The 16,384-nt window shown below is 39.0% G+C and overlaps 1 protein-coding gene across 1 annotated transcript; it reads left to right on the top strand.

Moving 5' to 3' along the window:
• Positions 1 to 6,733: 6,733 nt before the first annotated feature.
• On the top strand, positions 6,734 to 14,401 carry LOC135480890 (endonuclease G, mitochondrial-like). The gene is made up of 5 exons (XM_064760818.1): positions 6,734 to 7,036; positions 7,179 to 7,394; positions 12,667 to 12,779; positions 13,389 to 13,585; positions 14,295 to 14,401. Exons 1-5 carry the CDS (start codon positions 6,734 to 6,736, stop codon positions 14,399 to 14,401), a joined length of 936 nt encoding a protein of 311 aa, XP_064616888.1.
• Positions 14,402 to 16,384: the final 1,983 nt, after the last annotated feature.

Raw genomic sequence — 16,384 nt, 5'->3', positions numbered from 1 at the left:
ATCAATTGTTATGTGAACTTGGGGCCTTCTTAGAGATCGCTAGGTTTAGGTGGATCGGCTGGCCAAATAAGGACATGTAAACAGTTCGTCACGGGACTTGTCACTGGGAGGGTGATACAGTCAACTTAGTTTAAGGGTCAAAGTGCTTCTCCTTGACGAAAGCCGATATGTACATGGCTTCTTTTGTCTGCTGAAAATACTTCTGTTGATAAATTAACAGTGTATTAACTTCTGAGGAAATCTGATCTTGTACTTGTATATTGCATGACTTTGTAATGTATGAGCTTAACCGTACATTAAATTTAGAGGCTAGATAATAATTACCATCTAAATACAATCGTCCAATATCAACATACAGCTGATATGCACGGGATTCAAATTATGATTAATATCATGTATCGCATATTTCATACGGATTCATATTTGAATTCAAAATTTTAGCAAACTCATTTCTGGCTTCCATTGGTGTTTTACGCCGTGTTCAAGCATTGCGCATTTAACTGACGGCGCTGAGGCTTATGGTTGGTTTTGAGGGATTGATGAAAACAATATTTCGATGGGGGCTAATTTGATTGGCAGACGAAGTTGTAGTAACCAGAGTAAACCATAGATTTTCAAGCTAGTGATCTCCAGTGAATTACATGTATTCTCAAAAACATCTTCCGTTAAATTCGCTGATGGGTGATGACGGATCACATTTTTATCGATCTAACGGATTATTCCATTTCAGTTAGCGAATTAATCTGAAATCAGGCACGAATTAACCCGCTAGGTTGACGAATATGCAAACCCACCAATCACTCAGGTGACGTATTTAAAGGAAGATTTTTTGCGGGTGGGGAGATTGAAGCTGCATAAGCATCTCTTGTAACCCTTATGAGCGTTGAGAAAGGAGAATCTCGAAACTATATCTGCCAGAAGCTGGGATTGGACCCACACCTCACGTGGCGAGGAGATGAAAAGACGAGCTTTGAGAAACTGTACGTACATGTATAACAAGAGTCCCTAATCCTCTTTTGAAACCAGTGTGATCACTTTTATTTCGACGATATGGTGAGTGATACAATGCTTTAAATTTTCAGCCATGGCACGCTGCTACTTTTCGGAGAAATGTAAAAGCATTTTTTTCATAATTTACAGGAATGCGTCCTCTGAGCTGTTAGTTTAAAAGTGTTTTAACCAGAGGTATTACATGTAATTGTTTTGAGTATTTTTGACAGTTTACGATTTCGGTTTATAATTTTCTTTATATGAATATATACGGAAATTATTGTGTTAATTAGTGTAACCTGGATAACAGCTTTTCACACCAAATATTATAAGAGTAATTTTAGAGTGTATGTTATTTTTCGACAGTGTCTATACTGAATAGTTATATCAGTCTTAATTCGTCATCCCTTTAATTGGGTTTATTTGATTAAATGTAACGTCAGATAAACAACTTTTGAACCAATTTAGAATCGCTTGGTGACAAATCCTGGGTTAGGGGCTGCGAAAGTCACAAAAATTGTTTCTTTTTGATATAAGGTAGACATTCATAATTTTTTTACTTCCACTTGTAATAGTCTTTGTTTAGAATTTCGTGTTATTTAAATTATCGTCCTCCAGTCCGGTTTTTCACAGCATAAATTTTACTGAATAAAAAAAAAATTCAGTGGAGTGCTTGCATTAAATCTAAGACGTGACCTGTTGCCGATGTGTCTGGATGTACACTTATGGAGGACAAACATACATGAAGACAGACCTATATAGATAGAATATCACTACCGCCCTTATTTCACCTGTGTTTATATAATCACACCGAGATATGAAGATGTCCATATACGGTTACTGACAACAAACTGTCGACGTTGTTGTTGTGCGCTTCTCAACTGCTTTATTTCTGGACTTGACGCATATGCGTAGTTATGTTTCCTATCGGACCTGCGTATGACGTGGAGTTTGATTGGTTAACAGTTTCAATCAGATCCAATCAATTTGTTCATGTTCCTATTTAAATAAACCCATGTCTTACCAGGGTAATTCCTTTTAAAGATAAACTGAAGTTCTGTCGACAAAAGTGTTTATGTCATCTTTCATACCACAACTTCACTGCCTTTTATTACGTCTAACTCGATTGCTGCATACCTTCAAACAGGCGCAATACTCATCGGCTCTTATTCAAATGACCCGATGTCTTAGCAGAATTATTCCGTTTAAGATAAAAGAAAAATTATTTTGCACCAGTGTTTACTTCTTTCAAATCCATATATGGTCTTTATTCGGAGTGCATGATACGTATTCGATGCTGGTAGCCGACCATGTTCTTTCTTTAATATCTGCATGCGCAAGCATACATTGCCTTCACCAAACACCGTCTGCAAGTTTACAACACCCATTTAAGCATTTAATCCGCGCTGTAAGATTTAAAATATTCGTCAGAGCTGGCCATAAAACAAATTAATAGTTGCGCAGAGCAATTATGTCGGGTTTTGTTGGTGGACTAAAAGCTTCTTTCAGGCCTGATCGCTTTGCTTCGCTTATGTATAGGTTTGTGTTTGTTAAGATGACAACACAGTGTTTCGAAGGGATCTCCATCGCCGATTGGTTAGTGTGCCAGCGCTGGGCAATGATCAGAAGCCTGTGGGAAGATGGAAAGGTCTCTCAGCAACTGACAGACGGCCGTGGGTTTCCCCCAGGCTGTGACCGGTTTCCTGCCCCCATAATGCTCGGCGTATAAGTGAAATCTTCTTGAGTACGGCGTAAATAACCAATCAAATAAATAAATAAATGAATAAATAAACACTGCATGTGTGCATGTGATGTTCCAAAAGCATGCTTCGTCATACCTTGCCGCCAGTGATTGAACATGCATCTAGAGGAAGGTTACATTTTGCGTAATTCTAGATTAGCGGAGTCTCATAAATTGCAAGCAACATCACTGCATTTGCTTACCAAATTCTGTCTGTCTGTATACAATGAAAAGGAATGAAAGGCATACACATTTCACGTCTCCCGTTAATATGTTTCTTCGTCGTCAGCTAGAGGCAACTATGGACAGGTGGGATACTAAAGTATGTTGAGGTCGTGCGGTTCAGTGGATATACACGTATACCTACACGTACACGTGCGATGAAATAAACATGTCCACACCATCTATGTCAACAGCTCTCTGAAGTGACCTTATACCTGTAACTGACCTGATGTAACAGAAAACTGCAAAGTACATGTAATCTTTCTCTAGATGTATGTTCAATCACTGACGGCAGGGTATGACGAAGCACGATTTATTTATTTATTTATTTATTTATTTATTTATTGGTTGTTTCATTGATTGGTGTTTTACACCACACTCAAGAATATTTCACTTATATGACGCCAGCCAGCATTATGGTGGGAGGAAGCCGAGCAGAGCCCGGGGGAAACCCACGACCATCCGCAGATTGCTGTGAGACCTTTCCACTTACGGCCGGAGAGGAACGTGCAGTGTTTAATAGCGACGTTGTAAGATGTTGTGATTTGGTGCGGAGGTGCACGTATAGAATGTATATGGAAGTCAGGAGGTTTGTCATGTACCTGATTATGGCAGTGCTTTACTCTGGTTTCCTCCATTTATAAGTGAAACATGTCTATGTACGGCGTTAAACACCAAATCAAATAAATAAATATTTCATGCATAAATAAATAAAGATTACATAGGTAAATAGGCCTATGTATTATTTATGTAGACTAACTTGAATTAAAATACCCACCCGGGATCTCCGAGGCTAATTGGTTAGCAGTGCTGAGAGTCAAATAAATAGATGAATAGAAAAAACAGGCCTAGAACAAATACTTTAGAGAATCTGCTGATACTACTGTCAGTTAAATTAGGTTTTAGATAATTTTACTTTAAATGGGGTTTATAGTAGACAGCATGAACTGTGACGTCAACACTTCACCTATATTTTGACCCTAACGCCATAGTTAGCAGTAGGACCTTCGTCTATGACTTTGCTTGAAATCGGAGTACTAGCATCACGTAAAATAAACACTACGCTCAGAAACTAGGTTCCAGGCCATCTGACACCACTTTTTAAAACATTACTAAATAAATGCAGAATCAAAAAAATAGTTTGCGACTTTAAGTGTATTGTGTATCCAGCCTACAGCAGGGTAATTCATATCAGTGTGCTGATAGTACCTCGGATATTTCCATCCGCCATTTTGTTTTTTTTGTAGGACTCGTTATTAATCTGATACATTTTTACGTGAGAACTATGCCAACTATGCCAAGCTGAAATGACGCATTTGTTGCACACAAGTTCTGATAATGTTTCTCTAGTGATATGCGCATGTGCATTGTCGTTTCGTCAGTCTACATTCTGATAGACTGCAAAAGTGTTTTCAGAAAAGAAAAGTATTGAGTTATGAATACAAGTCAGTCGTGATTTTTTTTCGATTTTCATAAAGTTCTCAGTGGCTTTTAGGACGAGCATAATCGTTTAAATCTGACATCATTGTCAAACTGAGGTCTGATTTACGGCCAATTGTAGTAGGCCTATTTTCTTCTTCACACCCTCCTACAATTTTACTTATCTGTCATCAGGAAATACCGCCATTTTGGGGCTGTCATCATCGACAGTCAGGCGCTGGCATGGACGCCGTTAGGGAAGTCATTACGGAAGCGCAACCTAATAGTAATAATAGTAATACTAATAATAATAATAATAATAATAAGTAGTAGAATCGCCTTTACAGGCCGGAATTAGGATGTTATTTTAACTTCCGCTTTTAATACAGTTCTGTGTATTTTATGGTGTGAAATCTTTTCTTGCTGTCAGCGGGTTTATTTTTGGTGTAGACAAATAAGTAACTTTGGCTTAATAATAAAATATTGAATACTGTTTAAATTTTGGACAGGTATGTGAGTTTTTGTGATAAAATTTCGAAATTATTTTCGCGAGAATTCAAGATTTTAGTTGTTGATAAGACTCAAAGAGATGTCCCCCTGATGATGCTATGGATACATATGTACAAAGACTTTATGTCTGCTTTTCCACAAGTTGAACAAGGAAGGACTGCCGTTACTCGCCATTACTCGCCATTAAACAGTTGAGACAGCTGAGAGTTATACAGCACCCACCCACCCCAGTACCCCATGTTCCGCCGCCTGAGGAAGTATGACTAAAAACAACCCTGTATATTACTATTTGACGCTGGCATTCAGTAAAGGCGAATGAGTACAGTATAGACTATTAATAGATTTTGATAAAAGCTTCTCCTAATGTATATTCAAACTACAAATAGAGGTCGGTCAAAATTCAGGCTAAATATCTAGATATCCCAGGCATACGTAGTGCGCACTTGAATGCACAGTATTAGCTTGCGTATGAGATCAATCACATCGATGTTGATCTATTGATTGATTTATTTATTTACTTGTTTGTTTGATTGGTGTTTTACGCCGTACTCAAGAATATTTCACTTAAACGACGGCGGCCAGCATTATGGTGGGAGGAAACCGGATAGAGCCCGGGGGAATCCCTCGACCATCCGCAGGTTGCTGACAGACCTTCCCGCGTACGTCCGGAGAGGAAGCCGGCATGAGCTGGACTTGAACTCACAACAAGGTTTCTCGGTCATTACGCTGCGCTAGCGCGCCAAACAACTGAGCCACGGGGACCCCACATCGATGTTAATGTAGAAGAGTATTTGTTAGAACAGTTACAATCAAAAGCGCGTCTGAGATACATCTTTTGATTTATCTACCACTTATATACAAGTATAGTACATCATTTGCTGTTATCAGACCAACTTGGCAGAGATGTTGTAAGTCCGCAATTAATTTTTCACTTTCTTACATATTAAGATTAGGCTTCATAGCATTGCACAGAAATTTATTTATTTTATTTATTTGATTGGTGTTTTACGCCGTACTCAAGAATATTCTGTACAGAAATCTACGCCCCATCACCAACCCATATTGGAATGGGGAGGTGTGGGAGGTGGCGGGTGTCCTTATCAGATTCTTTTGGTGTTTTCGTGGTTGGTGTATAAATGCCTACTGAGATAACCAATCAAATAAATACTTAAACGAACTGCCTCACGAGGTGATCAGCTAAAATCCAAATCTCCTTGTAATGGAGAAAAATTCGTTTATTTTACATCAATATATCATCCAATGTAACAGTACGCCCGGTTTCATAAAAGTCAAAATCGCATTTCTCGTAACTGTTTAAAGCCACGCGTTACAAGTGATGGAATTTCCGGGAAACGCTAAAGGTTAAAGAAGGTAAAGTTTTTATTCTTCCCCAAAACTATTGTTGTCCACGTTAAACCAGTTTTGTTTACGTCATTGACCGGCAGATGAATGAACCAGGGCCGCTGTGACGTCACAAAGTTCCTAAATACAAAGGAATCAAGCCATAACGTCATGACTGTTCAGATTTATGCGATGTATTTAATCTAACGTTCAGGTATACACAAAATAATAGAAAAACGTAACACAATCATCACCATATGTATTTTCTCTGATAACTTTCAGTTTCAAAATCACTTTTCAGTTCGCTTTTAACGCCCGAATGCAAAACTTTACCGTAAACCCTGGTTGGAACAACACACAACGTCATAAACGTCACAATACGGTGTTGTCATAATGACGTGCGGAAACTATACGTTTCTATGGTACAATGATTTTGTGATTGCTTCTGACGTTGGCCACAGTATAACGTCAACTTAATGTACTTAGAGCGGTGAGAACTAAATTTCGTCAATGCTCTTACGTCGTATTTGTAACATCTGTGGGAATAAGGCCATCCACCGGCTATCTGGAGTAGTTTTGAACATCAGCAAGGACTCCAGCGCTTTGAATTGGCGATGCTTTGGTTACGTGTGTAAAAGACATCGGTATTCCTCGACGTTCGGCTGGTCAGACGGGGAAGCTACTGACAAGAGTTACCAGTCAGACAAGTCACTTAACAGGCCGGAAGTAACGAAAAGGGACTGGCAGACGACATTTGAAAGGGACGGAAAAGATCAGACATTTCCGACAGCAGCAGGAGACGACGTGGACAATGTCAGAGCATTTAACAAATCAGATTTCTATCAGAATCCGATAGAAAAAAGAAAACCACCCTCAGCTCTGCTCCAATCTGCCCAAAGGCCACTTCTTCGTTTACTTCAACCATTTCACGAAAACGCCCTGTTGGGTTTATGAGTACCTCACACCAGACGGACTTTCCAAATCCGCAGGGAATCGGAAAAAGTCAAAGTTTCGGGCAGACGACGAAATTATACATCAACACTACGGGGCTTACCTTGAAGACTACAGAGGGTCGGGATACGACCGAGGTCACATGGCAGCTGCCGGAAATCACCGATCGTCTCAAGAGGCCATTAACAAAACGTTTTTACTCAGCAACATTTTGCCGCAGGTATTGCTGACAGCAATTCTTGATAGTTCTTAGATATATCAGTCATACTTATCACGGTGGCCTAGAGGTTAGAGCGTCTGCCTGGTAAGCGGGGTCTCGATTCAACCCCGAATCGAGCCATTGTCTGTGACTTAAAAATCAGTAATTTTGGCACTTGCTCGGTTGGCGCTCGGTATAAGAGAAATATGCCAAGTACCGGTCGGCCCGTTTTCAGAGTAATGCGTTTCAGTGATGCATCACTATAAATGTGACGGCCGTGGGTACGGCCTGTTGAAAGGACAAACCGTCGTGATATCACTGAAACAGTAATAAACAAAATATCACTACACGACACACGTCATAGCTATTATACCACACTCAACTAAAGCCGTCGATTGGCCTCAGCTTTATAGTCAGTTATTCATTCCATTTTTTTTTGGCGATGACGTTTTGTGGGCTTAAACTGGTTTAATTGCAGGGCCCAGTTATTCAAAAGTGTATTAGCTAATACTGTTATTAAGTCATATTTTATATTTAAAATTTAGCCAAACTCAGCAGCCAATGCAGTTCTCACAGTAAAAATATAACAGCGACAGTTTCAGCTCATACTTAAAATACTGGTAGGCTAAGTAGAAAATTGAAGATTTGGCTTAAAGTTAAATATGGTATTAAGCTTTACACCACTTTTGAACAACTGGGCTCAGGGAGTACAACGGTAAGTTCAGCTTATACCAAAACTATCCTATTATTGCTCGACAAACTTGAAGGGAGCACAAAGTAAACGGGTATCAGTTTTATGATTAGCATTCTGTAGCTAAGTGGAAGCTTTATATCGAAGTGAGGCTGAGTGGTTAGTGTGGTAGCACAGGCACAATGACTCGGGAACCATGTGGTGGATATGAATCCAGTTCATGCAGGCTTCCTCTCAGGTCAAAGGTCAGAAGGTCTGCCATTAGCCTGTCGATAGTCGCGCGTTTTCCACTGGTCCTCTATCTACTCGCCACAATGCTGGCTGCCGTTGTACTAGTGGAAGAAATAAAATAAATAAATAAAGAAAGGAAGGCAGACCTGCATATGTTGCAGTCTTCATCAATACCGGTGTCACGTTCCGATGTAATGTCCAAATGGCAGGTTACGCCAAGAAATAAGCAGTTCAAAGAATAACCTAAAAACCTGCATATTATCGACAAGAGCAATTCTTGATCGATTCCAATACTCGTCTGACAGTATCTCTCGAGAGACTTCAAGAACAATTTTCAGTCATTACTACAAGGCCATCGAGGCATGGAAATATCAGGCCAATCGCCGAAATCACATTCCAAAAAATAAAACCCAGTACCGATGAGGCAGCAAATATCTTTAAACTGCACTGGATTGGCTTGGCAAATTTATTGGTACATTTAGGGAACTCACCTTGTCTATGCTTAAATTTGTGTACTGCAAAATACTTTACATTGAAATATACAGGCTACGATACTCAATAGTATAGTCAAAAAATTGGTCCGTTACATTTAACAGAAAGTTTGTTATCTGAGTGATGCTAGAATGTATTCTTTTGCAGCAGATTATTCTGTTAAAGTCAATATACAATCAGCCACTAAAGCTAAATTAATTAATAAAGTAGTATTCCAGAAATGTTCTAAAAATATTTTAAAAATTCTACACCGCTTGTCAACAAAATAAATAGCAAACAATCGTCAGTACCTAGCCACTCATTTGGTGATGCCATGTTACAGCTATCTAGAGTGACGTCAAACAACCTAGGAACTCTCCCGTACCATCGGTATTAAACAATGTGATAAAGAGAAAATACAAACAATAATGCCTGATACCCCACCAAAGAGTATCAGAGCCGATGTTTCTTTTATTTTGACGCTCGGCCAGGGCGATGTTCGTGGACACAAGCGTCGTGTTATAGCGTTGTTGCTCGCCCTCGTCGTGTATGGATCTACGCATTTGGCCCAGTTGGCTGTACCGACTTCAGGGGATTTACCGAACATAGCAGGACCTTCTGACTGAAAACAGACCCTTTCATTCAGATTTTGGAGAGATTTTTGTTATAAATTTGACATTGCTACGGAATAATAATGCAAAGTCACAATATTTTTCTTCAAGCAATGAGTCTTTCGAGGCGGTTTTCTTGTCAGCTCACCCTGACAAGTTACTGCAGTATCCTGCCCAACATGTACGCATTGTGACACGGGCAGCCGTTCTCAGTTCCCTGCTCATAAATGTGTGGCTCAAAATGCATCAGTTTAACATTCAAATTAACCGCAAAATCCAATTTATTGCATCGATATCTATTCACTATAAGAAACCACACTGACAATCGGGAGTTAATAGCGTTTTTGAGATGACATCCAATTATCACCTGTCGCTTTTAGCGCTAGTGATTGGCCAAGTTCATAAGGGCTTCTACAACATGGCTACTCGGAGTGAAATGTCCGTCAGTGCCATATCCTCAGTGGTGAACTTCGTCTTCTCGGCTTTCAAAACTTTTTTCAAAGAATTTTTTTACATATTTTTCTTTTGTGATAACTGTGTCCTATATCATTTTCCTCATGTACATATAGTGACAAATTTTAGGTTCGCTTTAAATATAACACACATTCTATTAGACTAACATGAGATTAGGTTGAATGAGACACATTACTGTGTTACACATTTAAGCATCACTCAGACAACAGAATTTCTGTTAAATTTAACAGATTATTTTTTTGAGTGTAAGGCTGACATCATTTATGCATGTGTAGTTCCGTTCATAAATAAACGATATCTTACCGTGAAATGCTGTATATATTGAACTGATGACAAGCGATGTCGACATTCGTCAGCACTACAATACATATTACAACATGTCACGCCAAGAAATCGTTCATTTCTATTCTAACACATTCAAAACCTTGGCAAAAATTTGTGTCGTTTTTCTTCGCCTGCTTGCAGTCGCCAGAAGAAACATTTGGGCGAGTTACCGATCATATTGATAAAGAAGAAAGATATAAAACGCATGGGTACCTAGGGGTTTGGTTTTGCTAAAGTGAAAGAAAACCCTCCGTTTTGAACGATATGTGAGAATAATCTGACGTCACCATGCCAAACACTTTGTATCACGAAAAAGCATTTGTGTCGAAACCCAAAACTTGGCACATCCTACACTCGATGTTCAGTTTTCATGTCATCATGCTTTAATGTATGTTAAGGGAATGTTAAGGGACACATAAAGTCGATTTTGACCTTTGAATGTTTATGTCAATTTTAAGGTGCGTTCAGTTTCGGGGAGTTTTTCGAGTTTTCCCTTTTTCATGGCATAAATAGAGCGCCACACTAAACAAAGCATTTAATGTTGAAACAGCTCTTATTATATGGGAGTAAAATATTGCATAAATAATGTTCAAAAAGCATTTCGCCAGTAGATGACAGAACAGTTGGTGAGATATTAAAATACCGGTAACTTGGCACAGGCAATAAGATCCACAAATCTGTTAAAATTTAAGCATTTGAATGCATTTAAATTCAAGAATTCTTTGATATGATTTCCTGATTTCCCGCAGCCTATTTCTGGTGCTGCAGACTTCTGTTTTGAGCTCTCTTTGCCTTTTCACTTTTCTCCGTGTTTCACCACAAATGGTTAGGTCTTGGTCATTTATAAATCCAGTGTGTGAACAAAAAGAAAAAGCTCTTGAGCAGTTTACGCAGGCGATAACTGCAGGCTCTACCTACAACCCCTACATTTCCGATCAAGTGGAATGTCCTTGCAAAAGAATCTCGAATTCAATCAGACTTAGTATTAACTTGCGGTATTATTTCTTGAACTTAACACTTAAATATCAGTTTGGTCATAAAAGTCCAAGACGGCTCTAGTATCAAAATAGAACTTCCTAAGATTTGTCACAATATTATTTTAGCATGGTACATTGTTTTGAAGTTCGGCTGAAGTCTATTAGACTGCATCATGCACCTGACGTTGCATTGTAACTCTATATAGTGTATCTATATCCTGGAGATTATTACTAACGGAGGCCCGTACTTGAAACATGTTAAGGGCTAAGCCGCCAGACCGACCACTGGACACCAGCTAACGTCAGACAGACGAGGTTGTTTCAGGCTAGGTGTCTTTTGAATGGCGGCGCAGTGATGCAGGACTATAATCATCTCGAAAGCATCGCTCGCCTTGTAGGAGCAGACACCGTGGTGATATGACTGAGAAAAAAATGATGAATGTGACGTAAAAACTTAAAAAGAAAATCAACAACAAACAAAACCAACTCTGTATATATTAGGAGAACTGACTGGCATTTTAGTAATATATAAGGAGGTGGCTTTGTTTGTTATTGGTTTTTTGTCAATGGATTTATAAATTGGAAAACTTCAGCTTTCAAAGGTATAACTTTCTCTGAACACTAAAAAAACCAAAAAAAAAAAAAAAACCACACACACACACTCACACAAAACAAAGTCTAACAATCACTCAACAAAGGGATGTGTTAAATTAATGTGAAGTGCATGTTTGTGTTACAAAATAATAAAACACAAACGTGTGTTGAACCAAAATGAGGTAATTTATGCAGGTTACCTAACTTGTGTTTGTACAACACAAACTTGTCTATTTTGCAACACAAACTTGTCTATTTTGCAACACAAACTTGTATATTTTGCAACACATCTTGTGTTCAGTTCTTTTAACACAAGATCTTGTGTTCATTCTACGCAAGATAGACTGAATCCAGCACGTGCAAAACATCCAAATATGACCCTAGACTTTTGTTGAAAAGAACACAAGTTTGCGTTCATACAACACAAATGATTTTTGTGTGAACACATATAGATCATTTATCTCATTGTTGTACCTCTTTTGGATATTTGATTGTGCACCAATATTTCCAGTATTTCATGCAATACCTCTTATACCAGCTTACTATAATTTAATTCACGCTCAATCTTTCATGCCTTTCTGCTAACTTACCATGCTTTATTTTGTTTTTATACTTGCATGCATTGTACATCTACGCAGCTACATGTATGTAAGCCTATGTGTTCTTTACTGCACATATTTGGTGGCGTGCATCATCCCATTTCAGGGCTTGGAAAACGCCAAATTTATAATTTCACTTTCACTATACATATTTCCTGATGATGGCACAAACACAGTGACCGAAATATAGGCTAATAATATCACTTCAATACTCAGAGCTACTTCATTTCTATTTTAAGCAATACTAATCTGAGAACCACTGGATGACTGTGTACCATATACACACCTCTGATCCTCGTTATTTCCTGGTTTGTTATGCAGGTGGGTCAGGGTTTTAATCAGGGTATCTGGCATCAGTTAGAGGAGGGGGTACGGGACATTGCCCTAATCAGCACCTGTGTTCACCTGTATACAGGACCTTTGTACATACCACGGTAAGACACTGAAACAATGAAACTTAGTGAAATACATCAATCAAGCCGTTGTTATACAGGTAAAATGATAAATGAGTCAAATTATTTATTAATTTGAACGCCTTTTTACGCTGTGCTCAAGAATATTTCATTTACACGAAGGAGACCAGAATTATACACGGTGTGTGGGAGGAAACTGGGCCCTCCAATGACCCTCCGCGGGTTGAATCAAATTAGTAAATACAATGGAGGCCCCATAAATTGTATAGTTTTGAAGAAAACAAGAAATACAGAGATGTGATAATTCAAGATGACAAAAAAAAAACCCTCTCATTTAACACGTTGTTTTGTTCTATTGTACATACAATAGTAACCAATGTGGATCGACCCTTTTTGTCATCAAATTTATAATTGACCACGAACCTTTCCTTAATATTAATAACAGTTTGCTCACTGTCAAGATATGTCAACACTTCTCGGGCCAACAAAACTTAAAAAACATTATAATGGCTGGGCTAATAACCTAACTGTTGGCTTAATGAGGGGAATTTTTCAACTTCTTTGGAAGATACCAAACAAAAAGCAAAGAACAAAACTTTGATCCTATGAAAAACACTTATTTTATTTCAGAAGAGATCGGAACGGGGAGCAGTATGTAAGCTACCACGTGATAGGTGGAAACCGCGTAGCAGTTCCGACGCATCTGTTTAAAACCATGCTGATTGGGCGAATGGAGAAGAAACGTCATTACAGATATTACATGTTGTCCTTCATCATGCCCAATGTACGAGTCGACGACTCTGCTCAGATCGACGAGTTCATTGCCAGTAATAAAGATGTGCATGTTCTTTCCGGAATGAAATTTTTCTCGTTCCTGGAAAACAACGGTGTGATATGTAAAGAAATCTCCGGCAAGGACGATGACTATGACGGATATATAAATTTTTTTAGAGCACGACGAAGTCAAAACACTCGATGGAATTCAAAACATAACTGAAGGGGTACACGGAATTTTTCGTGATATCTTTCGTGAAATACAGTATTTACTGAAAAATAATTATTTAATGAAAATAATTTGCGCAATATTTCTTTCTAATTTATATCTTGGGTGCTATTTACACATATTTAAATAAACATTAATAAAAAATACCATTTTCGACAATTGTTTTCTGGTAAGGACCATGTGCCGGTTTACGCTAGAACAAGGGCCATTCCCATCAGGTAATAAAGCGGGATGAAATTTCCTGCAAAATGGCCCTCGTGTTTTTCAAGACGCACTAATCTAGAGGTGTTCAGTATTTTAGAGCGCTCGTCCAGCAAAGCGAACAGAATTTAATCACGTCGATAGTCCCATGGTCTACATCATTGGCACATCTACAGTGTAAATATCAGAGACCACTTGAACATAATGTCAACTTATGAAATAATAAATGGTAGCCTGAATCAATATTCTTATCTCGAGGGAATCTTATGTTAGTCCGAACAGAATCCAGTGTCACTTTTTCAATCTGTGATCTGTGTGTGATCTGTGATCAGACAGGAATCATTACAGTCATTTCACCGTTATCTCGAGATTCCACAAACTCTTACCTTTTAACACAGCTTTGAACAACATGATCGTGTCTGGAGTCTTGGGATTATAGTTGGATAACGTAAATGATAATAGAATCGATCATCGGCCGTACGTGGGAAGGTCTGTCAGCAACCTGCAGATGGTCTTGGGTTTCCCCCAGGTTGTGCCCGGTTTCCACCCACCATAATGCTGGCCGCCGTCGTATAAGTGAAATATTCTTGAGTTTGGTGTAAAACACCAATTAAATAACAAATAAATAAATAAATAAATCCAATATCTGTTTCGATAAATGGATAGATACCTATAGAAGACAGCTTTGCATCGGGCTATCTTCGTAATTGCTCTCTTGACATTCAGTACAGGTGAATACTGATCAGCCCTGCGTGGCGCGTCTTGTGTATTGTTCACGGCATGACAAGTAGTATACTAGTATTATTAAATATACCGGTTGGGCTTGCCGATATAGGAAACGTCTTAATATCACCAGAATAATACTGGGAGCAATATTAAGCTCTAACTGCTATATTATTCATGCTCTATTTCCAGGGAGAAACTTACAGGTGCCTGTTGGAGGTAATGTAATATGCTCCCCGGTATACGTAAATAATACTTTACTACAATTAGTTGAGATTACAACTTTGTTGTAATGTTGATAGACTAATATAAATGTAATATGAAAAAATATAGTGAAGACTGCGTATGAAGTTTTGGCATCCTCGCCATGTAAACCCTGGATGAGGTAAATTGCCTGACAATCTTACCTTACCAATCTTGTATACTGGTATATGGAGTTGGGGACCGGGGGGTTGGGGGGGGGGGAGGGTAAAACTCAATCATGTCTCCCTGTACAGAAACATGATGGAGAATGTGGCAGGTTCAAAGGGGAATACATAATACAGGCTTCCTGAGCACAATTGCTAATGAGTCCGCTCTAGAATGGATTGGAGTAGTTGTCCCGGAAGTGGCCACTTCATAAACATAATAGGAGCACGAAAACTCCATTAGGAAGGGATCGATTCCCGCCCAAACCCTTCAGCGGAAAGACCGGAAACGGGAGGCCGGGTAGGCGGAAGGACGCAAAACCTCACTATAACTGGAATCAGGCTCGTTTTTTCATCACAACTGGAATTTCATAAGCCTTTGAACAACATTCAGGCAAAAGCTTCCCTGTTGACTGACAATTAAATGAACAGAAATCACGCAATTGTTCAGTGAAATATCAACGCAAATGTTACCCAGTTATTTTTCAAATGGCTTTTAAAGGCCTATTTCCTCACATCGAGATACTTGGACAAAATTGAAAGTATGAGTTAAGTGGACTTCGGAATGGAAATTTTTAGCGACGGAATTACCCAATGCCCTTGGGTATTTTCGAAATTTTGCAACTCATCCTGTTTTGACGCCAGAAGTCAGTGTGGCTTTGTTTGCTTGGCACGTCAATGCATCGTTAGATCAGCTGAGCCCCATTCGTTCGGATACTACTTCGCTTGCATGAGCCTATAATCTTTGATTTCTCTTCCATACGTGGAAAGATCTGTCAGCAAGCTGCGAATGGTCGTGGGTGCCCCCCCCCCCCCGGGCCCTGTCAAGTTTCGTCTCACCATGATGCTGGCCGCAGTCGTATAAGTGAAATATCCTTGAGTACCACGTAAAACACCAATCAAATAAATAAATAAATTAAATAAATTCATTCCTCTACTTCGCAAGACAATCTACACAAACGTCGTCTTATTACATATGGTATATATAGAACGTAATCCTTCAAGTGCGGCGTTGAGATTTCTTATGTGCCGAAGTCGCCCCATCCTGTGATTATACAAAACCACATTCTACCGTTGTACACAAACAGATTGATTCATGATGACTTGGTCAAGTCCACTACGTTCAGATTGATTCATGATGACTTGGTCAAGTTTACTACGTTGAGATTTATTCATGATGGCTTGTTCAAGTCCACTACGTTGAGATTTATTCTTGATGACTTGGTCAAGTCCAGTACGTTCAGATTTATTCTTGATGACTTGGTCAAGTCCAGAACGTTCAGATCTCTTCT

The sequence above is a fragment of the Liolophura sinensis genome, chromosome 13 (assembly GCF_032854445.1).
Source record: "Liolophura sinensis isolate JHLJ2023 chromosome 13, CUHK_Ljap_v2, whole genome shotgun sequence".
Classification (NCBI taxonomy): domain Eukaryota; kingdom Metazoa; phylum Mollusca; class Polyplacophora; order Chitonida; family Chitonidae; genus Liolophura; species Liolophura sinensis.
This window is presented reverse-complemented; position numbering and strand designations above follow the sequence as displayed.

What these genes read in the sequence shown, in the direction of transcription:
- LOC135480890 (XM_064760818.1), top strand. Translation starts at nt 6,734, where the DNA reads ATGCTCTTACGTCGTATTTGTAACATCTGTGGGAATAAGGCCATCCAC. An exon ending in TCAGCAACATTTTGCCGCAG is followed by an intron (nt 7,395 to 12,666) that starts GTATTGCTGACA and finishes TTTGTTATGCAG; the next exon opens with GTGGGTCAGGGTTTTAATCA. An exon ending in GGACCTTTGTACATACCACG is followed by an intron (nt 12,780 to 13,388) that starts GTAAGACACTGA and finishes ATTTTATTTCAG; the next exon opens with AAGAGATCGGAACGGGGAGC.